The 22,059-nt window shown below is 38.4% G+C and overlaps 3 protein-coding genes and 1 long non-coding RNA gene across 6 annotated transcripts; 1 reads left to right on the top strand and 3 right to left on the bottom strand.

Annotated features, from left to right (window-relative positions):
* Positions 1 to 1,461: 1,461 nt before the first annotated feature.
* LOC135618179 (uncharacterized) lies at positions 1,462 to 7,232 on the bottom strand. Of its 3 annotated transcripts, none has more exons than XM_065119047.1 (3): positions 7,038 to 7,232; positions 2,850 to 2,997; positions 1,462 to 2,717 (listed from the first exon to the last, which is right to left on the bottom strand). In XM_065119047.1, the coding sequence occupies exon 3, from the start codon at positions 2,702 to 2,704 to the stop codon at positions 1,700 to 1,702; it is 1,005 nt and encodes a 334-aa protein (XP_064975119.1). In that variant the 5' UTR covers positions 2,705 to 2,717; positions 2,850 to 2,997; positions 7,038 to 7,232; the 3' UTR covers positions 1,462 to 1,699. The 3 variants fall into 3 exon arrangements, with proteins under 3 accessions (XP_064975119.1, XP_064975124.1, XP_064975113.1); XM_065119052.1 differs by having other exon boundaries at positions 2,850 to 2,940; XM_065119041.1 differs by lacking the exon at positions 2,850 to 2,997.
* Positions 7,233 to 7,915: 683 nt separating this feature from the next.
* On the top strand, positions 7,916 to 9,467 carry LOC135618176 (uncharacterized). The gene is made up of 2 exons (XR_010488939.1): positions 7,916 to 8,352; positions 9,129 to 9,467. It is a non-coding gene; the product is annotated as an uncharacterized LOC135618176 (long non-coding RNA).
* A 2,401-nt stretch (positions 9,468 to 11,868) lies between these two features.
* LOC135587077 (alpha-amylase isozyme 3C-like) lies at positions 11,869 to 13,677 on the bottom strand. The gene is made up of 4 exons (XM_065119031.1): positions 13,521 to 13,677; positions 13,314 to 13,446; positions 12,415 to 13,220; positions 11,869 to 12,338 (listed from the first exon to the last, which is right to left on the bottom strand). Exons 1-4 carry the CDS (start codon positions 13,602 to 13,604, stop codon positions 12,087 to 12,089), a joined length of 1,275 nt encoding a protein of 424 aa, XP_064975103.1. The 5' UTR covers positions 13,605 to 13,677; the 3' UTR covers positions 11,869 to 12,086.
* Positions 13,678 to 18,909: 5,232 nt separating this feature from the next.
* Positions 18,910 to 20,680, bottom strand: LOC135618163 (alpha-amylase isozyme 3C-like). The gene is made up of 4 exons (XM_065119024.1): positions 20,561 to 20,680; positions 20,354 to 20,486; positions 19,455 to 20,260; positions 18,910 to 19,378 (listed from the first exon to the last, which is right to left on the bottom strand). The coding sequence occupies exons 1-4, from the start codon at positions 20,642 to 20,644 to the stop codon at positions 19,127 to 19,129; spliced, it is 1,275 nt and encodes a 424-aa protein (XP_064975096.1). The 5' UTR covers positions 20,645 to 20,680; the 3' UTR covers positions 18,910 to 19,126.
* Between the last annotated feature and the right edge of the window lie 1,379 nt (positions 20,681 to 22,059).

The raw sequence follows: 22,059 nt of genomic DNA, 5'->3' as shown, positions 1-22,059 counted from the left end.
TATAAATAAATCAAATACTCAGATTAAACTAGTCTAATCCGATTCATGTCAAACAAATCGATTCAACCTAAATAACCCAAAGTCAATGGATATCAATTATCTTTTATTTATTTTATAAAAGGTATTTTGATTATAGTAGGAAAAAAGAAGTGCCAAAATCTCATTATTGAGTTTTTTTTTTTGATAAAGCACTCATTTTCTTTCAATGTTCAGATGAAATAATTTCAAAAAAAAGAGTGAAAGCTATAATACATGTTCAAGGGAGAGAAAAAAATTAGAAACTTTGATATCATACTAAGATATCCTTTTTATATACCATAATAATAATAATAATAATAATACTAATAATAATAATAATAATAATAATAATAATAATAATAATAATAATAATAATAATAATAATAATAATAATAATAATAATAATAATAATAATAATAATGTCCTCAAAGAAGATTCTTTAAATTTAAAATGATCATTAAAAAATATTTCTTGTTTTAATATTCATCTTATTATTTTGATTTGAAGATAAGATATCCACAAAATATATAGCAGTTATTTTGGACTAATATTTGCTTACATGAAGGTATCAACTAGTTTAGTTGATAAAGAGGTTAACAACGTAACCCAATGTATTGTATTCAATTTTTATCTTTGTTACTTATCTTTGTAAAAGAAAAAATCAAGATGTAATACATTTATATGCAGCAAATTGAAATGAGACAATCTGATGGTTAACTCACAAAGAATACTTGCCATAGCTTTTACAAGGATCATCGACACCAACATCCTCGAAACCATATCTCCAAAAACGTGTAAAATTTGCGAGGTTATGAGCCAACAAGTGAAGTCCGTCCTTGGTAAAGATGCCCATCGCACGACTGTTGCTTGTTCAATAAGTTGCAACTTGTCAAAGAGCAATCCTTTAAGATTCCAAGTGATTACCTCAAATGCCTCAGATACACATAACATATCCCTCCCCCCACCCCCCCACACACACACGGTCATCTTCCCACTGTCTTGACACGCACTTCTCTAAGACACGCTTTACCCAAAGGCAAATGTCAGATTTTTTTGTAAGGGTAACTAACTAGCATAGATGCCCCGTAAAGTGTCTGATGATGAACCAAAACAATGAGATGCATTTGTTTTGTGTTTTATCGAAATGATAAACCCTACCATATGAACCAGCAAAACCCTTGGATCAGACATATAATCTTGTATGAACCAGGCACATCATGACACTGAATTTATGTTACATAAGCAACCTGATATAAGCTGATTGACATCCTAGGGTGCATGAGAAAATGAAGCAAAAGTACAATAAAAGTTACTCAATAAAAGTACAATAAAGCTGATCGACATCCTAGGGTCCATGAACAATTAAAGAAGAAGATGAAGCATCGAGGCAGTGTAGTACAACGAAACGGAGGCTTCACACTTCTCGAATAACGAGAAGAGAAAAAAAAAAAACATTCACAAATTTAGTTTCTGCCGCACTAAAAGCATGCGGAGGAGCAGCACATAAATTACAGTAAAGTCAGGGGGAACTACATGATGGCATACATGTTTGTCACCCCAAAACCCAAATAGATCAGTTTAAAAAGTGCACGGACAGTAGTGTGTTTTGTTTCATGATATAAATCAGTACAGAAAGTGGGGTATTTAACAATCAGCAGGCATTAATGAGTTTTATCTAACCCTAGTCAGAAACTGGCCTCGCCCGGCTCATATTCCGCCGCCGCCTGTGCCTCCTCTCAGATCTCAGAATACCTAAACGACTCCCTTGAGATGTAATAGGCGCTATATCATCATCTCCATCCAAGGAATATGCATCTACAAGATTATCATTTCCTCTTTCCTCAGGCTCCCCATTGTCCCTGTGAAGCCTCATGAGTCGCGTGGCGCTCTCTCTCAAGAAAAAGTATAGAATGCTCCTAGTAATTCCGCGATTCTCTAAATCATGATCCACATGATCATCACCAACCTCATCATCGGTGTTGAGCTCACCATTGCTCATTTCAATTACATAATCCCCGAACACCACTGACCTTGGCATTGATGACCTTATCGTGCTGATCACATCTTGCCGCTCCCTTTCGTGCTCCAGCATCCTCCACTTCTGTTCAAGCACTGGATCCACCTCGTGAGGATTTGCAGAAGGGTGCTCAGACCTCACATGCTTGCTTAGCTCCTTGTAAGTCCCCACAAATGAGCAACTGTCTTGCATGCAGCTCCTCTTCTTGTTGTTGAGATATTCTCGTGCAGGATCCACCACAGTCCATCCCTTTACCTGCCCTCGGCACAAAGGACATGTAAGCTCCATAATCTCAGACTTCTCGCATGCAATGGAGTGAGGCAAATTTGATCCAAGGTTAGCCACTGAATCGTAATGGGAGGGTGACATTTTTGTGTATGCCTTCTTAAATTGATCAAGGCAATTTGAGTGCCGATAGCTGGTCCCGCACATGTAGGGTCGGCAGCCCTTGTCATGAGAAGAGCATAGCAACAAAACAGCATTATGTGGGTACTCCATGCACACCGAGCAGGTGGCATCTTCCCAGTCCTTTTTCTCCAAGGCCACTGTTGTTTTCTTTGAGCCACATTCTTTCTCGGAAACCTTCCAGTGATATGAAGGAATTGGATATGGAGCCAACCTGAGTTTACGAGATGGAAGTCTGCGAAGGGCCCTAGAGCTTCTCACCATTTTTCAAGGAAGTCTGAGAAAAATTGTTTGACGGAATTTCAAAATCTAATGACACATGACAATATATGATGCATAAAATTATTGGCATATGCACAAATAAGAAATAGAAAGGAAAAAGTTATTGAGATAACATATGAAAACCTACTGTCGGGTCAATTAAATTTGTGCATCCAACTCACAATACCAAATAAGTAGCACAAAAATCTTCCTTTCAGCTAGTAATAAGCCCAGTTCACCTACATACACCATCTTTCATTTGTCTCCACGAGGTTCCAAAAAGTTGCTTAAATAACCTTTTGAAGTAATAAAATGTAAACATTCAAGATGGTACATATAGAAAATGAAATGAAACATCAAAATAGACAAGACTCTTTGATGTAGGTTTGCATAAATAGACAAAAGTAATATTTCGTTCTAGGATTTGATAGTTGTGGAATTAAAAAATATATAAGATCAAATGAAAGAAGGAACAAGATAAATGCTAAACAAAAGGCAACTCAAGGATTAACTTCTATGAATGAAATTCCACAGCACCACATAAATGATAAAATCGTGCCATTAGAACAAAAAAGATATCATCACACACCACTTGCATATAATGTAGGAAAACATAATTTATTCATTCATCCATTGTATTCTATTTCAAGTCATGACCCTTCTCTCTTGTGATGAATCCCTAAATACAAGAACAAATAATCATGCATTTTCAAAAAAAAAATTGATAAGCTTCCGTACTTGTAGATTCTTCAATCATGATGAAGCTTCTTTACATAGATGGAGTCTTCAAACAATCCTAAGTTTTGTCACATTCCTTAGTTTTATTTAGCTTCCCATTTCAAACAATCCTTAGTTTTATTTAGTTTATAAGCTTCTTCACATAAACTGATATTTCTTGTTCAAATAAAAATAAATTGAAATGGTCCTGCATAACCCATATATAAGATCTCCACTTCAATTGTTCCTTACACAAGGAAGATAGGTTTTTGCCTATTTGATAAGCTAACAAAAGATAAGACCATAATCCCCTTACAGCTAGGCTAACCCTAGTAAAATTAATAAACAATTAATCTCCCTCAAGCATATGTTAAACTTTCTCCTTCCAAAATAAGTATCTGCGAAACCATAAACATTGGATGGTGGTTTTCTTGAAATAGGAAGATGCCAATTGTAACCGATGTTTGATCAATTAGATTGTGGTTTGCAAGTCATATGAAAAAAGTAAAAACACATAGTCAGCTTTAGACATTAAAAAAAGGACCCTTACCACATTTGAGATTTGATGTATTAAAGCACAATAAACCAACCAGATAAATTTAGGATTGGCTCATTATGATACAAATTATATAAGACAAACTATCTGAATTATTCACAACACATTAATTATTCTTTGTCACATGACTTACACCATTATATAAGACAAACTATCTAAATTATTCACAACACATTAATTATTCTTTGTCACATGACTTACACCGACCTTTATTACAGTTGAAAAATATTGAATGTGGCAATGCACTGAAATAATCAATTCCATATCAACTTTTAATTAGTGGACACAAATTTCATTACAAATACTTAATAGATGCTAAAATATAAAACTGTGTTTGTTTAAGATAGACATAGATATGAATTAGATGTATGGCAGAAATAGATTCAGCTAGCATATAAGCTGGATGTAGATATGAACATTACCTAAAGCTACCAAGTACCAACAACAAAGACACTTTCTCAAAGACAAACCTATCAAATTATATCTATTGGAAAAAAAAATTGAAAACAAATATGAAAAAGAAAACAACTGTACTAGAAAAATTAATCAAATAACATCTTTTCTAATTTTAATACAAGTACAATTAACACATTAATATATTCACATATTTGGATATCCTAGTTCAAATAAAATAATACAGACTGTATCTACATTCAGAAAATTTGAAAAGCAAAAGCGGATGCATAGATGGATACATGATTGACACACTTATATGCAACCATACCTGGTGCTACTCCAACACAAATACAAATCAGATGGATGGTAAACAAAAATGTATTTCTTAATTCCAACAAAAATGGTAAACAAAGAAAATTTGGAATCCAATATGCATTTCTTAATTCCAACAAAAATGACTGATGATATGTATGTCTTGAGAAACAAAGTGTCAACATGTAAATATTCAACTTATTTCTCAATCGTCTACCTCAAAGAAATCTTTTTTGTAAAAGGATGGTTGACATGATGCTTAAACACAACTCCAACTCCCACAAATGCATACAATAAATATGAAGAAACAATATTCATTTTGACTATTCCATTTACGACAAGTCACACCCTCCTAAAGCCCATAATTCAGTTGGATTCATCCAATGTAGAAAAGAACATATCAAGCAGCCATGGCATTTGCACATACATTCTTTTCACTGCCATATTTTAGTTCCCAAAGCACATAACCTTTTTCTTTTCTTAGTACTTTTTTTCTATTCAAGAAAACAATCAATAAACACAAATGTTAGATTACAAGCTTTGGGAATTTGCTCATGTCAAACTATAGAAAGTAAAGCTTACATCTGTTAAGGTGATACTTCATGTTTTGATTCTCAGTAGTCATTACAAGATTTAGCACCTGGAAGCATCATGATTCATGAAGGACATGCTTGCAATGAGAAGCACCAAAAGAAAAGAACACCCTAGACCCTACGAGCTATGATAGCGTTGGTAGAGATGCTGAAAGTTATAATAGGTAAGTTCGACAAAATTTTGCTATGAAAAATTGAACAGATAGACACTCACAAACATCACAAACTAAAGCCATATGGCAGCAAATCATGATTGCAGAGTTACGAAGAAGACTTTCATTTGGTTAACTGTGTAAGTTCAAGAATTTGAAATTTGAAGAAGGAAGATTATGCTTATAAAAGCCCATAAGTCACTGTTCAAATGTCCAATACCAGGACATCAAATCAAAATGAACAACATTTACCTAGAACATAAAACATAAAAAAGGTTCCTTAAGAAGTCCTTTTTTCTTTTATATTCAATAAAATACAAATCTCAAGATGTCTTTTTCTTTTTACATAGGATGAGTGGCGAAGAAGAGATTCGAATTCAGGACCTTGCAATAACTTGTCAAAGTCTTTACTAGCTAAGCTTGCTAGTTAAGATCAAGATGTCCTTGAAGTCACTTCCACCAAGAAATCGACAACATAAGTGCAGAAAATTTAAAACCAACATCACTAATGGAATTAAATAAATTATTTGACTAACAAGTGAAAACGGAAAAGATAACTCACTTCAAATCAAGCCAGTCTTTAGGACACTTGTACCAGTTTATGTAGTCTCAGTATGAATGCTTCTCTTAGACCTAGAATCATCTTAAATAACATTAAAAACCCTTAAACTTAAAATGGGAAGATGAAAGAAGGTTGCTCAATCATGATGTATTACGCCTGCTGGATTTGGAATAACCAGGGGCCATCCTCTTTGAGGTGTGAAACAAGTAACCACACATTAATCAACTGAACAGTATGGAAGTTATCACTTTTAAATGCCACAATAACTCCTCTAACCATACAATGAGTTAAACTCACCAAGGTTCTCAATAAATCTCAGGATATAAGTTACAAAAGTAAACAGCAGTACTATCAGATGCTTTCCTATAATCTCAAATGAAGTTCACCTTTCAAAACATAGAACCTCTTTACCAGAAAGTAAAGCTATTATTATCGACAAAAAAAATATTGCACTACAATTCCAACTGATTTCACTTTCAGAACTGAAAAAAAAGAGGATGCAAACGAATTATAAACAGATATCTACATGAAAAGAAACAAAATAACAAGTCACCATACACCACAAAAACATATCAAACCCTAGACATCTCGGACAGCTCAAGCACACGCAATGCATCTCTCAAACGAGAAACAGCCTCGTATGATCTTTGATTGTTTCCCCAAACAAGCTAAATATTTCACAGCAAACCTAATTTAGGATAATGACACAAGTATGAAGACCAACTAATCGTTAAAACGCGAAACGAAATGTTGAAGGAACATATAATAACCATGGAACAACAGATGCGCGAAACCAGATCAAGCTATCCCTTCCGCGGTGTCAAGATTTGAAGAACTCGGGCGACCGATAATGGGATCGGGCCCCTTAGCCCCCCGGAACGGCAAAAGGATGGGGATTCCCCCATTCGGAACGTCGGATCGCCTGAAATCTGAGCGGATCGATTTATCCGCTCAAGATTCTGCCCGGATCGACGAATCATTCCGATACTAACAGAGAAACCCGAGAAGACGAAGGTTAGATGAAAAGATACGGAGGAGGATCCGCTACCTCTCTTGCCGAACGGCGCGATCGAGGCGGAGCGCGGAGAAGGGAACGGAACGCGGAGGAGGAGAAGACTACCAGGCAGACTCGATGGTTCCCTCGCACGACACGAAAAGAATGGTAGAAGAGAAGAAATAGAGAACCAAAGAGAAATAAGAAACAGAGAGATCAGAGAGCTGAAACGAAAGGGCAGAGGAAAAGAAATATAACAAAATACTCTTTTAACTTAGGTTATATATATATATATATATATATATATATATATATATATATATATATATATATATATATATATATATATATATATATAATGATTTTTGAGTTTTATTTGGAAGGATATCAACTACAGAGGGATATATATCTATATAGATGATTTTAATATTTAAAAAAACATATATTGTACATTATTTTTTGTAAAGACAATTATTCAATTTCCAAAAATTATATCATGAAAACACCATCTTGATTTATTGTTCCTTAATTAAAATTCTATTGAATTATTTAATTAATTATGTGGTATTCTTCCTCTCCCATTTGTCCTTTCTGTTTTAACCTTCTTGTTTAATTTTTAAATCACATAATAAACAACACTAATAAAAGCTAAATCTGGTCAACTTGCAAAATTTGTCTTATTTTTTTAGTTTGATCTAATCTATATAAACATAATATGACTACAAACACATAGTATATAAATTAGAAATGAATACATATTAGATCAAACATTGTTTTGTTATAGTCAAAAGTCAACCGATTTGTTGCCGATTGAGTTCTTCTTCTTTCTTTTAAACAAAAAAGATTTATTTAAAACCGGAAAAATCCGAATCCATTTTCATGCAAATCGGGCTGAACGAGAGGAGGTTGACCCGAATCCGAGAAGACCGGTAGCAAGGAAGGAACTGCTCAGATTTGTTGCCTTTCGAGTCCTCAGTTCCGATCCCGAGCGAAGGTACTAATTTGCTCTTCCATCAAATTCCACCGTTCAGTTTGCTCCCAGTTCCGATGCCGCTCTCTTCCCTCATCTCGCATGGAATGCGCCCGATCGAACGGCAGCGCGGCGGTCGATTGCGCTACCGTTAGGATGCGGCGGTGGCAGCCGCTTGAGAGGGGAAGATGCGTTTCCAGTTCGAGAACTAGGAGCACGGAGAGGGATGACGCGTCTTCTTCTTCATTCTCTTCCTCCCGTCAGCGGACGCAGCGGACAGGGATGCGTTTGAGGAGTAGAAGCCATAGCCTGTGGCTGCCTCACGTTGGCCGTGTTGATGAGGGTCTCCAGGATCTCGCTCTTCCGCTTGGCATGTCCTTTGCTGCCGTCGTTGCGCAGGTGCGTACTGTTTTTTCAGGATTTGTAGATCGTGTTTTGCTCGTGAAATTCTTTACTTTCTTATGCGTTTCCCTACTCTTAAACAAATTTCCATGGTTCTATTCCAGAATAGCGATGGACTCAATTTTTATACAAGTTATGCGTTATGTTGTTAGAACCGAGAAAAAAAGACTTTTTTGATTGAATGCTTGCCAAGTTCAAAACTAGGGAAGTGAATGCTTGCTAAGTATATCTTACCTAAATTGTGTAAGCAACATGACCCAGAAAATTGTTCAAATAGCACAAGTTTAGGTATGCCCCATTTTTTGAAAGTAAATAGAAAAAGGAATCGAAGAAATTGATTTTCTTTACATAGATAAGTGGGATTGATTTTGTGTTAGCTGGTCCGCCGAGTTCATTTCATAAGTCATCATAAGAAATCTAGAGAGCAATCAAACACAGCTGACCGGATTTTGGATATCCTATTATTGATAATGTAAAAAAAGCTAAACTGTTTATTAAAACCAAGGTATTAATTAGCTGGCCATTAATTCATCAACGTTGCATTAATTGATACCAGAGAAACTAAATCATAACTACTGTTGAAGAACTTAGTTATCAATTATCTTTTATGGATCATTTATGCTTTATATTTATGCAAACCATATATGACTTTTTTTAAAAAAATTATGATGTTCTTGACACAATGTTCCCCTCGGGTCTTAATCTGCACCCTTTAAAAGAGTCAAGCTGCTTTTGTTCTACGATTTTATATTCATTTAATGCTAATATCCCAGGACAAGTATTCTAAACGCCAAAGAAACTATTCATGAAGACAGGGCTGGAACTTGACATGATAGTCGGAGTATGAATGAACTAGACTGTCAAATTTTATTATATCTGAATAGAATCCAGGTTCAAAGCAGACTCAAATTTAGCTTCTACTGCATATTATATTATATATTGAATTAGTTATCAGGCCAATCACATCATCCTTCATATTACAAAGACCTAATATCATCTTTTGAACAGAGGTGACTTGTATTAGGGCATCTTCTTGTACTAAGTTTAAGAGCGATAAACTCTATTGTTGAAATGTTACCTTGTTTTTATTGTGATTAAAGAACCTTTTTTGAGATAGTGGTGTAACTGTCTTTGTCCTAATATCTGACAAATAAACAAGTGAATTCCATGTTCATAGGTACTGTAAACTCTATTACTGAAATGTTGCCTTGTTTTTCTTTTGATTAAAGAACCTTCCTTTTTATAGTAGTTTAATTAGATTTTTCCTTAATTCTGTGAATAAAAAAGATCTTTAAGAATGATGAAAACGTTTAAAGAGTATGAGAATGTTCTAATTGTCTGTCAAATTTTAAGCAAGTTTTTACAATTTGAAGTTAAACAATCTTCAGATTAGATCTATGTAAAGTCATACAATGTCAGTAACAAAAAATTGAAATGAACTGCTTTATAGAATCACAGAGAACATAGGGACACTGCCTTGTTTGTTTATGTTCTCAGAAATCGTTCTCAAGTTAAATTTTCAAGAATGAAAATGATATAATATTTCTTTTTGCAAAGTAAAAAGGAACTGTCTGTGGGGGAGGGAGACGTTCGAAGGAAGCTCCTGAGTTCATTAAATTGAATAAATGTAGGAAATAATATTCCAGACTTATTGGTGGTGGCATCTTAGCTTCTGAACACTAACAAGTTCCATAAGAATAATGTATGGCTTATTTTGTCTTATTTATTAAGATGTGCTAATTTAGTGGTTTTCACTTAGGGAATCTATATAAAGACACAAAAAATTTCAGACTTTGTAAATTTTTTCAGAGATAGAGAGGAAAATTTTTGAGCCATTTAAACACAAAGTCCATGGCTCATCAGGCTCTGGGCATCTATGAAAAGAATAATAATACAGAGTAAAAAGAATCATCAATATAGAAAGGTTCAGGCATTGACAGAGATTCTCTAAGCCTACATCTTATGAGGTTGAGGGTAACACACTTGGGGATCTGAAAAGTAGAAATGCATTTCTTTGGGTCTGCAAAGAATAGCCACTCTCCTAATAGGCCTTCACATGCTATATATATGTGTTGCCTCAGACAATGAAAAGAATTCATAATGATTTAAAGTTTGTTTCACTGATCTACCAGATCAACTTGATTCTTTTTGTCCAAGAAATTTTTTTTAAACCATAAGAGTATGCACAACAGGTCTTATTTCCCGAGTTTTTTAATATCATAACGGAGATTCTCCTCTACAACAGAACTAACTCATCTATTAACCAGTTAGTATTAAAACTCAACTGTGGTGAAAGTGGACATATTTCAGTTTAAAGCCTGACAATAATTTGTAGTAACAATATAAATGCAGCAGAAATTAAATAGTAATATTAACTAGAAATATTATATGTACCATGGAACACTATTCTGCTGGCAATAAAATGGCTGAACAGCTTAGAGCAATATTTTAAACAGTTGTATGAATAATGACATGCTTATTAAATTCTTGAATCTTGGACAAAACAACATCAAATTGAGAAGCACTCATGACCTCATGACTTCTTTGGCATCAAGTTGAGAAGCATGTAAAATGACATGACTGCTGACTGCTGATTGAATTTTGTAGGCCAATACACATTTGGTGATAAACATGATTTACCCAATTTTCTGAAGGTTACTATACTAGGGCAAATTACACCTCTGAAACCTTTGTGCATGGATGTCTGTACCTAGTCTATCTGGCTTAGATCATAGCTTTTAATGTAAAATGAATATGCCATGTTAAGTTTGATATATTCTATAATATGCATATGAATGGTTGGATCACTACAGATTGAACCTCTGTTACTGCCTGCCTCATCTCCTCCAGACCAGTTTTTTTATATATTACATAATTTAGTTAGTAGAATGGACTCTGGCACACAATGATGCTCTAGAAAAGACTAAATTAGTGTTAGGGTGAAAGGGCAACTGAGAGGAACAGTAACACAATATGATACTTGATGTCAGGTCAAGTATGATTGCGAGATACATGGCTTTCTTAATTCTGGAAAAACAGCAAAATTTAAATTTGAACAAATTCGAACAACATTATTTAGATGACAACAAATTGCATTCCTTTTCCACAGTTTCATTAATTAGTATGTGATGCATCTTTCTGTCCTGATCTAACGCTATTAATTCTTTCTCACGGTCAATTGGAAGTGTGTCACACTTGATAAAATTAGGCAGATCAACTGCTGCACAAGAGTACTAAATGTAATGCTTGCAAAGATTTATGATGATTCGATTGTCACATACAATTTTCTAGCCAAGGTTCAGGAGAGATTGTTGGTGGTTTCCATACCATCAATGAGTTTCTACTTATCCATACGCAAAACATATCCTTCTTCGTTTATTTTCTTTTAATCTTTCCATGTCTGCAGTATTGTCATATGTGGTTAGCTAAACTTCACAGTGAACAATGTAGCCATTTTACATATCTCATGATAATTACCATAATATATTTAGAGAATAGCACCGTGGAACTCGATTATTTCACTTGGATCGATCCATACGGATCAATAATTTGCCTTTTATTGGTCGAATAGATTACGACAGTCCTTACCAGGAAACACTTATTCTTCTGCCTCACGGCCAAGTAGGGAAAAGCCTCGTGACCTCATTCATACCGAGGTCTTACAACACAGGTGAGAAACGTGAACGAAAGAGAAGCGAATAGTCTCTTCCATGATTCATCATCATCAGTCTTCATCTCTTCTCCCACACGCAGTAGTCGTTGCCAGAGGCAACGACGTGGAAGTTGGAAGGAACGAGATTCCCCACGTCGTATCTCGAGCCTAGCTTTGTCAGTATCTTCCCATCGATCATTGCCATGTAGAGGTCAGCATCGGAGGCCAGAATGTTGAGAGCGCTACCCGAATGAATTCCATTTCGTGTTCTGGTTTCAGCCAACTGTGTTATCGCCTCCTTCAATCCCCAGTCGAACATGTGGTCGTAGAACTGCACGCACGAACATATATATAATCGTCATGCTGTGATACTATTTGAATCGAATGTTGTGCAGAAGCATACTTACGATGGAAGGGACGCCCGGATGTGTGAGTATATAAGCGTAGCCTTGCATGACCTTATCAGAAGGAAAAGGCCACAACCTTTGCGTCGAACCGGTATCGTGGTTGTCGACGAAAGTGACAGCCTTCTCCGGCCACCACCCCATCATGCCGGGCGCCTTCCCCTGGGAATCACGCATCCTCCACAGTTCACCTTCCACGGCAGCTTGTAGTATTCCCTTTGTGGTGAAATCGAAGGCTGTCGCTGGGCCTCCGACCTGCTGAACCCAATTAACCAGCTCTTGGCGGTTGCCGTTCTGATCGTATGCTGGCTTCCCGTCGTTTCCGTAAGCTAATGAACTCCAGATCTCAGCCACCACGAAGTTTGGCTGCGTCTGTTCGACGTAGATCTTGGCGATGCTCGAGGAGTAACCCTTGGCAAAGTCGAGCCTCCACCCGTCGAAGCCGATGTCAGTCTTGAGCCAGTTCAGCCAGTCCGTCAGCTCACGCTGGACCTGCGTGTTGAGGTGGTCGATGTCGGGAGCCGCCGCGAAGCCCTCGCCGGTGTCGAGGTTTCCGGTGCCGTCGGAGTACTGTGTGTCGTCCCTACAGATCATGTGTGGACCCCAGTCGAGGCGGGCATCATCGGTTCCACCTTCGAAGATGCACCATATGCCTCTCCCGTCTTGCTTGTCTGCGCAACGATGGTTGATGACGATGTCGGCCACGCATTTGACTCCCTTGTCGTGGAAAGCGCCGATCAACGCCTTCAACTCATCCTGATTCCCGTACTTGGAAGCACCCAAGTCGTAGAGCCGGCCCGGCATGTAACCTGAGAGGAGAAGTCTCAGAAGAGTTTAGACCAAGGCCGACTCGATCAACATGTGAGAGTGATCAAGACGGCAAATACGAATCACGGGACGACCTTGAACGCCGACAGAGTGCGAGGGCGGAGGCAGCCAGACGTGGGTGACTCCAGCGTTGGCTATATCAGAGACTTTGTCTTTCAAGAAGTTATACCAGCCGCCTTGCTGCCTCCACGACTCCCAGTTGAATCCCTGCAACGTATTCGTTTCTCTTACTGTAAACGCGATGAAAGACAAAGGCAACAAATGCATCTGTTTATCTCTACCTGGAAGAGTATCTGGGACTGCGCCAAGTTCGGAACGACAAGCAACAGAAGCAGAAACATCGAAGGACCAAAATAGATCCTCATCTCTTCCTTGCTTTCTTCTGTCGAAGGAGCAAAGGATGGAACGGGATGGGGATGGGAGAAGTGTGAGGGCTAAGGGCACGTATATATAGCCGGAAGTGGCAGGGCAAGTAAGGCATGAGGGGAAGTAGATAAGCGTTGTTGTGGCCCATAACCTGCGAGGGGTCACCGGTGATTGGAAGAAGATAGGGCGAAGTCCGATGCCAAGTCTCTCAAGCTGACGTCGCCTCCCACCCTTTTGATTACTGCAACGTCTCGGGCACGTTTGATGGCCATATCCAACTGTAGAACGGCTCACATCCCTATTATCGTGACAGTCGAAGACTAGTGGAGAAGGAAGCTTCACATTCACTCTCACAGATGGAGTTATTATCTTCTGGTCCTTCTCGGAGAAGGAAGCTTCACATTCACACTCACAGAAGATGAAGCAATTTGCATCCCTATGAACCCATATCATTTCATAGCGAAGCTTTACTTAATTCCTATGAACATGTCGTATGAATCAGACCAACCGAACGGCAAAAGACAAGCTTAATCCAGCAAATGAAGAAACAAAAGTAGCATTTGCCCTCCTCTCATGTCAATATCCTGTTCCCATCCATTTTAATTATTGGTTTACCATGTCAAACATAGTTCGATCGCTATTCAGATTGTCTATATCCGATCACTTGGCAAAGAAGGGATTTGGGAAAGGAGAGGTCTGGTTTCCAGGTCAAGTCCGAGGCATTTGTCCTCCTCCTGTCATTTCATGAGGTATTTGTTCTTCTCCTGTCATGTCAATATCCTGTTCTTCATCCTTGGCTTGCCACGCCCAAACATAGTATCGATCCCCGTTCAGATCATTCACACCCGATCACTTGGGAAAGAAGGGATTTGGAAAAGAAAGGGTTTGGTTTCAACGTCAAGCCCTTATCCAAAGAGAATCAAAGGCCTACCGATAATTTGTCAATCCGTCTGACATGCATGACTATGATTTACACGATGGATTTCATTTATAAATAAATTCATATTTAGGTGAAAAAACATATATATATATATATATATAATATTATATAAAGGGTGTTAAAATCTAATGTATTCAAAATCAATTCGACCTAAATCGGTTTCGATTGATTTTAATTTAAAAATATTAACTCAATCGAGTTTATTATTTTAAACCTTTAACTTAATTAAATTAGCCCAAATATCTTGGTAGCAATGTTTTCTCAATTTTAATGCTACAATTTCATAAATGATGTGAGCCCAATTTTATAAATTTTATCGGCAATTCAATTGGACTAAGATTCTGATTCAATTTTGAAATGATTATATATATATTTATATATTTTTTAAATTATAAACTAGTTAATCGAATTGTATTATAGTTTTGCACTTATTTGATTAGGTATATTTAAAATAGTTTAGATTCAAACATATCTTTAATCGAATCGAACTAGTTATGTTCTATTAGGTAGATCTAAAATAGTTTTGATTCAAACATGTTTTATTTTAATTGAACTGAGCTAGTTATGTTCGATTAGGTATATCTAAAATAGGTCTCGTGCCTTTAATCGAACAAAATAAAAAAAATTAGTTCGGTTTGGTTTGACTTCAATTGCAACCAATTTTAACACCCATAATATCATTATTTTTAATATTCATTTTTTAGGTTTTTTATTTATCAATTGGTTTTAATCTTAAGTTGTTTAGGGTACTAAAATTGAAACGGGTTGCAAATCATGTCTTTAATATAAAAAAAGAATTTTCACATGGTTTTAGGTATTGAAAATTCTTTCAAATGTTCTATTTTCTCAATATTAACTTGTTTTTATTAGTTTTAGATATTGTCCGTTTAGTAGCAAGGATTGAAATAGTAAGTCAATCTCTTCAAATTCCATAGGAGTAAAGCCTTATTATATTCTAAAGTTGTATTTAATATCTCCTATTTTATTTATGGATCTCAATATAATAATTATATATATATATATATATATATATATATATATATATATATATATATATATATATATATATATATGTATATGTATATATATATACATATATGTATATATATGTTCATTAGAAGAGAGATAAACCATACCATTAGATAATATTATCTATTAATATCTTCATCATACAGAATCTATTATGAGCTGACACGTGATTGCCCTTTATGACAAGGAAGGTAATTCCAAGTTCCTTCTCATCCTTTAAGATAAATAAACATATTTTGAACATGAGAAAACTCTCATTTTTTTTTAAATTACTCAAATCTAAATTTGGAGACCTAGTATTATAATTTGAGTGTCAAAGGGATTGAGTCGGAAAAACTCTCTTGATGTTTATCTTCATGGAGGTGGCACCTCGGATGCTATGCTTTTTCACCTCGAAGGCACCTCGGACAACCATATGTATATATGTCCGAAGTACGTCAAGCTGACTAAGACATCAATGATTTTTTTTCCTAGTATTTTGGCGAATAAGGGTTTAATGTCATAGGAACATACATCCATCAATCTTCTCAATGAACACTCCAACGATGAGGTCCTACCTCCAACCCACAACACTTTTACTTAAAGGGGGGGGGCAATTGTCATCCTTCCCACATGTGGATGCATCCACTTCAACGCAGACGCCGGTGAGGTAATATTATTTGTTCAATAACCCAGGTCTTTTACCCCCATGGACAAACTCGAGCTACTTGCTTATTACCATCGGTATGTTCCTAAACCTCACCTATCACGTATAGACGCTTACGGGTATATTGCAGGATATCGCCCCACTCCTATCTTAGCTAACCCAACGAGCAATGCTACCATCTTAGCCACAATTGACACCTCAACTACCACTGACATCAGCACCCATCAAAATACCCTTGATTGGTGCAATGCCAACATCTCAGGATTGCTCAAGTTCTGTAGAATTACTAGCCAAAAGAGCGCTCTGCTCCCCAATGGTAGAGTTTAATGCATCATCGCACCACTATCTAAATCTGAGACCCAATTAGTGGATTCAATAGATGACTCCCTAGGGGTCTAACTGAGGCAAATGGACCAACACCTAAACAAAATGCGACGGGAGCTCCAATAGTCTAAGGGAGAGAATTCGATCAATCTCACCTAGTGTTGGTCTCCATTCACCCAAAACATCCAAGAGAAACTAATCTCAACCAACTTCTACCTCCCATTGTTAGAAGCCTTTAATAGTAGTACCAACCAGGTTGAACACACAACTGCCTTTCGTCCCCAGATATCTCTCTATGGTGCATTGGACAGTCTAATATGTCTCGCATTTCCAAGGATGCTGAGAGGCCTAGTGAGGGAGTAATACACTTATCTAAAGCTACTCTCGGTCTACTCCTTCTCTCGGCTCGTAAAGGAATTCAAACTCTACTTCCTCGAGAATGTACGCTTGAGGCCATCAGTTGTAATGTTTCTCGAACTCAAGCAATGGGAGGAAGAGACACTATCTAACTTTATCGCTTGGTTCACTAACGAGATCTAAGGTGTGCAAGAAGCTCATCTATCATTTGTAATTCAAGTCTTCATAATGGGGCTCAGGCCCTCTAGACTTTTTTGGTTATTGGAGGAGAGGCTATTAGCGATCATACCCAAGGTGCTAGTTATATGTGCCCCGCAAGCCAATCACGTGAGTGATAGCACGTGTAACTTGACACACAGTCCTTTTGCTTATTATTATTGTTTGACATTTTATCACTTTATATTACATATTACTTGAATATATTATGATATTTATGGATATGTGCAATAAGAATCAGATCGTGATGCGATCACGATAATGAGACCGATTCGCATTTAAATATAGATTCTAAATAATCTCGGTCATAAGTTACTCGAGAGGGACATCGAGATAACTGGACAAACTAATGTATTATATACCCATCCATATGATGGATGCAGTTGATCTTATAGCTACTCGTGTGGGGACACTAGAGATATAGTACACGTGCTCATTGGAGAATGAGTTCACTGATTGATCCGTTTACGAAATTATGGATGATTGATAATTTCTTGTTATCAAATAATGATTTCGTAGTCTTAGTGGTATATCTAAATCATTATTATATAAAAACATATTTCGAATAGGGAAAGCTATCTTTTTTGAAACTACTCAAACCCATATTTGGGAACCTTGGATTACTAACATGAGCGTCAGAGTGATCGAGTCAAGAAACCTCTCTCGATCTCGCATATATGTCCATAACACATGAATCAACCCTTTTAAGTATCATCCATCGGAGACTAAGAGGGGCAGAAGATCACAATTTTAATCGCAAATGGTTAAACTTCGATAAGCATTAAAGTTCTTATATTTTGTTCAACGATCACTTAAATCATATGATTCGTTTCATCTAGATAATTTTCATATCATACAATGCTATTCAAATGATCACATGCGATAATAAGTTTTTCAATATGATTTATGATATTGATGAAATATTTCTGATTTTTTTTTCTATCATTGATTTAAAGTAACTTTGGAATATTTATGCCAAAGGTTGGATAAAATTTAGGATCGCAAGCATATGATTTTGATTAATGGATCATTTAGGTGTTTTGGGTTTCGAGGAGTATCGACGGCACCCATGCAAGCTAGTATGATAGCATTTAACAAATGAACTCTGACAATTTCACTAAAAGATGGCTTGTGAAAAATATCTCTTATTCCATAATTTAATTTAAAAAAATCCCTCGGAGTGCTTAATTATAGTGTGATGGATATAATTTTCATGAATTGGGCATATGTTCAACGATTTCAACAACCCTTATAGCATTTGTGGAGCTACTACTTGAAGAATATTAGAAGAACTATTTTGTTCTTGAGACTACAGTGGATGTGTTGCTGCAGTGGCCATTTCACTACAGTGGATGTGTTGCTGCTGCAGTCTTAAGTTGCATGCCTTTTCCACAATTCCATTAATTAGTACGTGATGCATCTTCCTGTCTTGATCTAATATTATTCGTCATGGCCAATTGGAAATGTGTTACACTCGATAAGATTCGGCAGATCGAGTGCTGCACAAGAGTAGTAAATTTAAGGCTTGCAAAGATTTATGATGATTCAATTATCACGTACAATTTTCAAGCCGAGGTTTCGGGAGAGATCGTCGGTAGTTTCCATACCATGAATGAGTTTCTACTTCTCCACATGCAAAACACATCCCTCTTCGTTTATTTTCTTTTGATCTTTCCTTGTTTGGAGTGTCGATATATGGGTTAGCTAAACTTCACGGAAAACAGTGTCCCCATTTTACGTATCTCAAGATAATTACCATAACATATTTGGAGATTAGCACCATGGAACTCGATTATTTCACTTGGATCGATCCATACGGATCAATAATTTGCCTTTTATTGGTCGAATAGATTACGACAGTCCTTACCAGGAATCACTTATTCTGCTGCCTCACGGCCAAGAAGGGAAAAGCTTCATGACCTCATTCATACCGAGGTCTTACGATACAGATGAGAAACGTGAACGAAAGAGAAGCGAAAATTCTCTTCCATGATTCATCATCGTCGTCTTCATCTCTTCTCCCACACGCAGTAGTCATTGCCAGAGGCAACGACGTGGAAGTTGGAAGGAACGAGATTCCCCACGTCGTATCTCGAGCCTAGCTTTGTCAGTATCTTCCCATCGATCATTGCCATGTAGAGGTCAGCATCAGACGCCAGAATGTTGAGGGCGCTACCCGAATGAATTCCATTTCGTGTTCTGATCTCAGCCAACTGAGTTATCGCCGCCTTCAATCCCCAGTCGAACATGTGGTCGTAGAACTGCAAACACGAACATATATATAATCGTCATGCTGTGATACTATTTGAATCGAATGTTGTGCAGAAGCATACTTACGATGGAAGGCACGCCCGGATGCGTGAGTATATAAGCGTAGCCTTGCATGACCTTATCAGAAGGAAAAGGCCACAACCTTTGCGTCGAACCGGTATCGTGGTTGTCGACGAAGGTGACAGCCTTCTCCGGCCACCACCCCATCAAGCCGGGCGCCTTCCCCTGGGGATCACGCATCCTCCACAGTTCACCTTCCACGGCAGCTTGTAGTATTCCCTTTGTGGTGAAATCGAAGGCCGTCGCTGGGCCTCCGACCTGCTGAACCCAATTAACCAGCTCTTGGCGGTTGCCGTTCTGATCGTATGCTGGCTTCCCATCGTTTCCATAAGCTAATGAACCCCAGATCTCAGCCACCACGAAATTTGGCTGCGTCTGTTCGACGTAGATCTTGGCGACGCTCGAGGAGTAACCCTTGGCAAAGTCGAGTCTCCACCCGTCGAAGCCGATGTCAGTCTTGAGCCAGTTCAGCCAGTCCGTGAGCTCACGCTGGACCTGCGTGTTGAGGTGGTCGATGTCGGGAGCCGCCGCGAAGCCCTCGCCGGAGTCGACGTTGCCGGTGCCGTCGGAGTACTGTGTGTCGTCCCTACAGATCATGTGTGGACCCCAGTCGAGGCGGGCATCATCGGTTCCGCCTTCGAAGATGCACCATATGCCTCTCCCGTCTTGCTTGTCTGCGCAACGATGGTTGATGACGATGTCGGCCACGCATTTGACTCCCTTGTCGTGGAAAGCGCCGATCAGCGCCTTCAACTCATCCTGATTCCCATACTTGGAAGCACCCAAGTCGTAGAGCCGGCCTGGCATGTAACCTGAGAGGAGAAATCTCGTAATAGTTTAGACCAAGGCCGACTCGGTCAACATGTGAGAGTGATCACGACGGCAAATACGAATCACGGAACGACCTTGAACGCCGACGGAGTGCGAGGGCGGAGGCAGCCAGACGTGGGTGACTCCAGCGTTGGCTATATCAGAGACTTTGTCTTTCAAGAAGTTATACCAGCCGCCTTGCTGCCTCCACGACTCCCAGTTGAAGCCCTGCAACGTATTCGTTTCTCTTACTGTAAACGCGATGAAGGACAAAGGAATCAAATGGATCTGTTTATCTCTACCTGGAAGAGTATCTGGGACTGAGCCAAGTTCGGAACGACAAGAAACAGAAGCAGAAACATCGAAGGACCAAAATAGATCCTCATGTCTTCCTTCCTTTCTTCTGTCGAAGGAGCAAAGGATGGAACGGGATGGGGATGGGAGAAGTGTGAGGGCTAAGGGCACGTATATATAGCTGGAAGTCGCAGGGCAAGTAAGGCATGAGGGGAAGTAGATAAGCTTGGTTGTGGCCCATAACCTGAGTGGGGTCATCGGTGAATGGAAGAAGATAGGGCGAAGTCCGTAGCTGCAGCGTCTCGGGCACGTTTGATGGCCATATCCAACTGTAGAAACGGCTCACATCCCTATTATCGTGGCAGTCGAAGACTAGTGGCGAAGGAAGCTTCACATTCACTGTCACAGATGGAGTTATTATCTTCTGGTCCTTCTCTACTAGTGGAGAAGGAAGCTTCACATTCACACTCACAGATGATGAAGCAATTTGCATCCCTATGAACCCATATCATTTCATAGCGAAGCTTTAATTAATTCCTATGAACATATCGTATGAATCCGACCAGCCGAACGGCGAAAGACAAGCTTCATCCGGCAAAAGAAGCAACAAAAGTACCACATTTCAAGAGGCATTTGCCCTCCTCTAATGTCAATAATTGTCGCAAACAGTTGTCGTGCACCTGCAACAACTCCGTTTAACGAACCATTCGTCGCTCTAATCTACATGTACAGTTGTAACATATTTTGGCTTGGTTTTAAGTCCTTTTGCTTGTAAAAATATAAGTTCGAACATGAGTTGTTCACGTTCCATGAGTTGTTTTTTGCAGCTCGTTTCTGCACACCAAATGTCAGCCATCTTAGCATCTTGAAACCACCTGGGTGGCACCATGAGGGACGTGGCTTTGGTGAAGTATCGGGCATTGAACAATCTTTCGCAAAGTTCACACATTACCTTGACGGAAACTTGTTGTCGCGCCCGACACCCGGTGAGGAGTTGTTTGTAGACTTGCAACTGTTCGTTCAACCCTCTAAAGTCCTTATTTTCCTCCTCTCTCTCTTTTCTCTTGTGCATGCAAGGTGCTCACTAAATTGCTTGTAAAGCTTCCCCTTTTCACGAGATGTCGGGATTTGTCCGTCGCTCGTTCTTCAAACTAATCAACTTTCTCTTTTATAGGTCCTTCGGGACCTACAAGAGGTTGCAAGTGGGCTAATCTTTACGGATACAAATTGCAAGGGCGAAGCGCGACTTAGGCAACGCAAGCTAAGTTTGCATCTTTGTCGCAAGAGTGCCTCGCGACTTAGGCAATGCAAGCTATGTTCGCGTCTTTGCCGCAAGGGTACCTCACGACTTAGGCAATTCCAGCTAAGTCCATGACATTGTGATATCAAAGCGGGCAAGCACTTCGAGCGAGCAATGAAGGAACTTCACAACTTCGCCATGGCAAAGCATCGTGGCGAATCAAGCAAGACGGGGCAAGTCGGACCCTTGCCCCAAGCAGCCGCAGGT

The sequence above is a fragment of the Musa acuminata genome, chromosome BXJ1-3 (assembly GCF_036884655.1).
Source record: "Musa acuminata AAA Group cultivar baxijiao chromosome BXJ1-3, Cavendish_Baxijiao_AAA, whole genome shotgun sequence".
NCBI lineage: Eukaryota > Viridiplantae > Streptophyta > Magnoliopsida > Zingiberales > Musaceae > Musa > Musa acuminata.
This window is presented reverse-complemented; position numbering and strand designations above follow the sequence as displayed.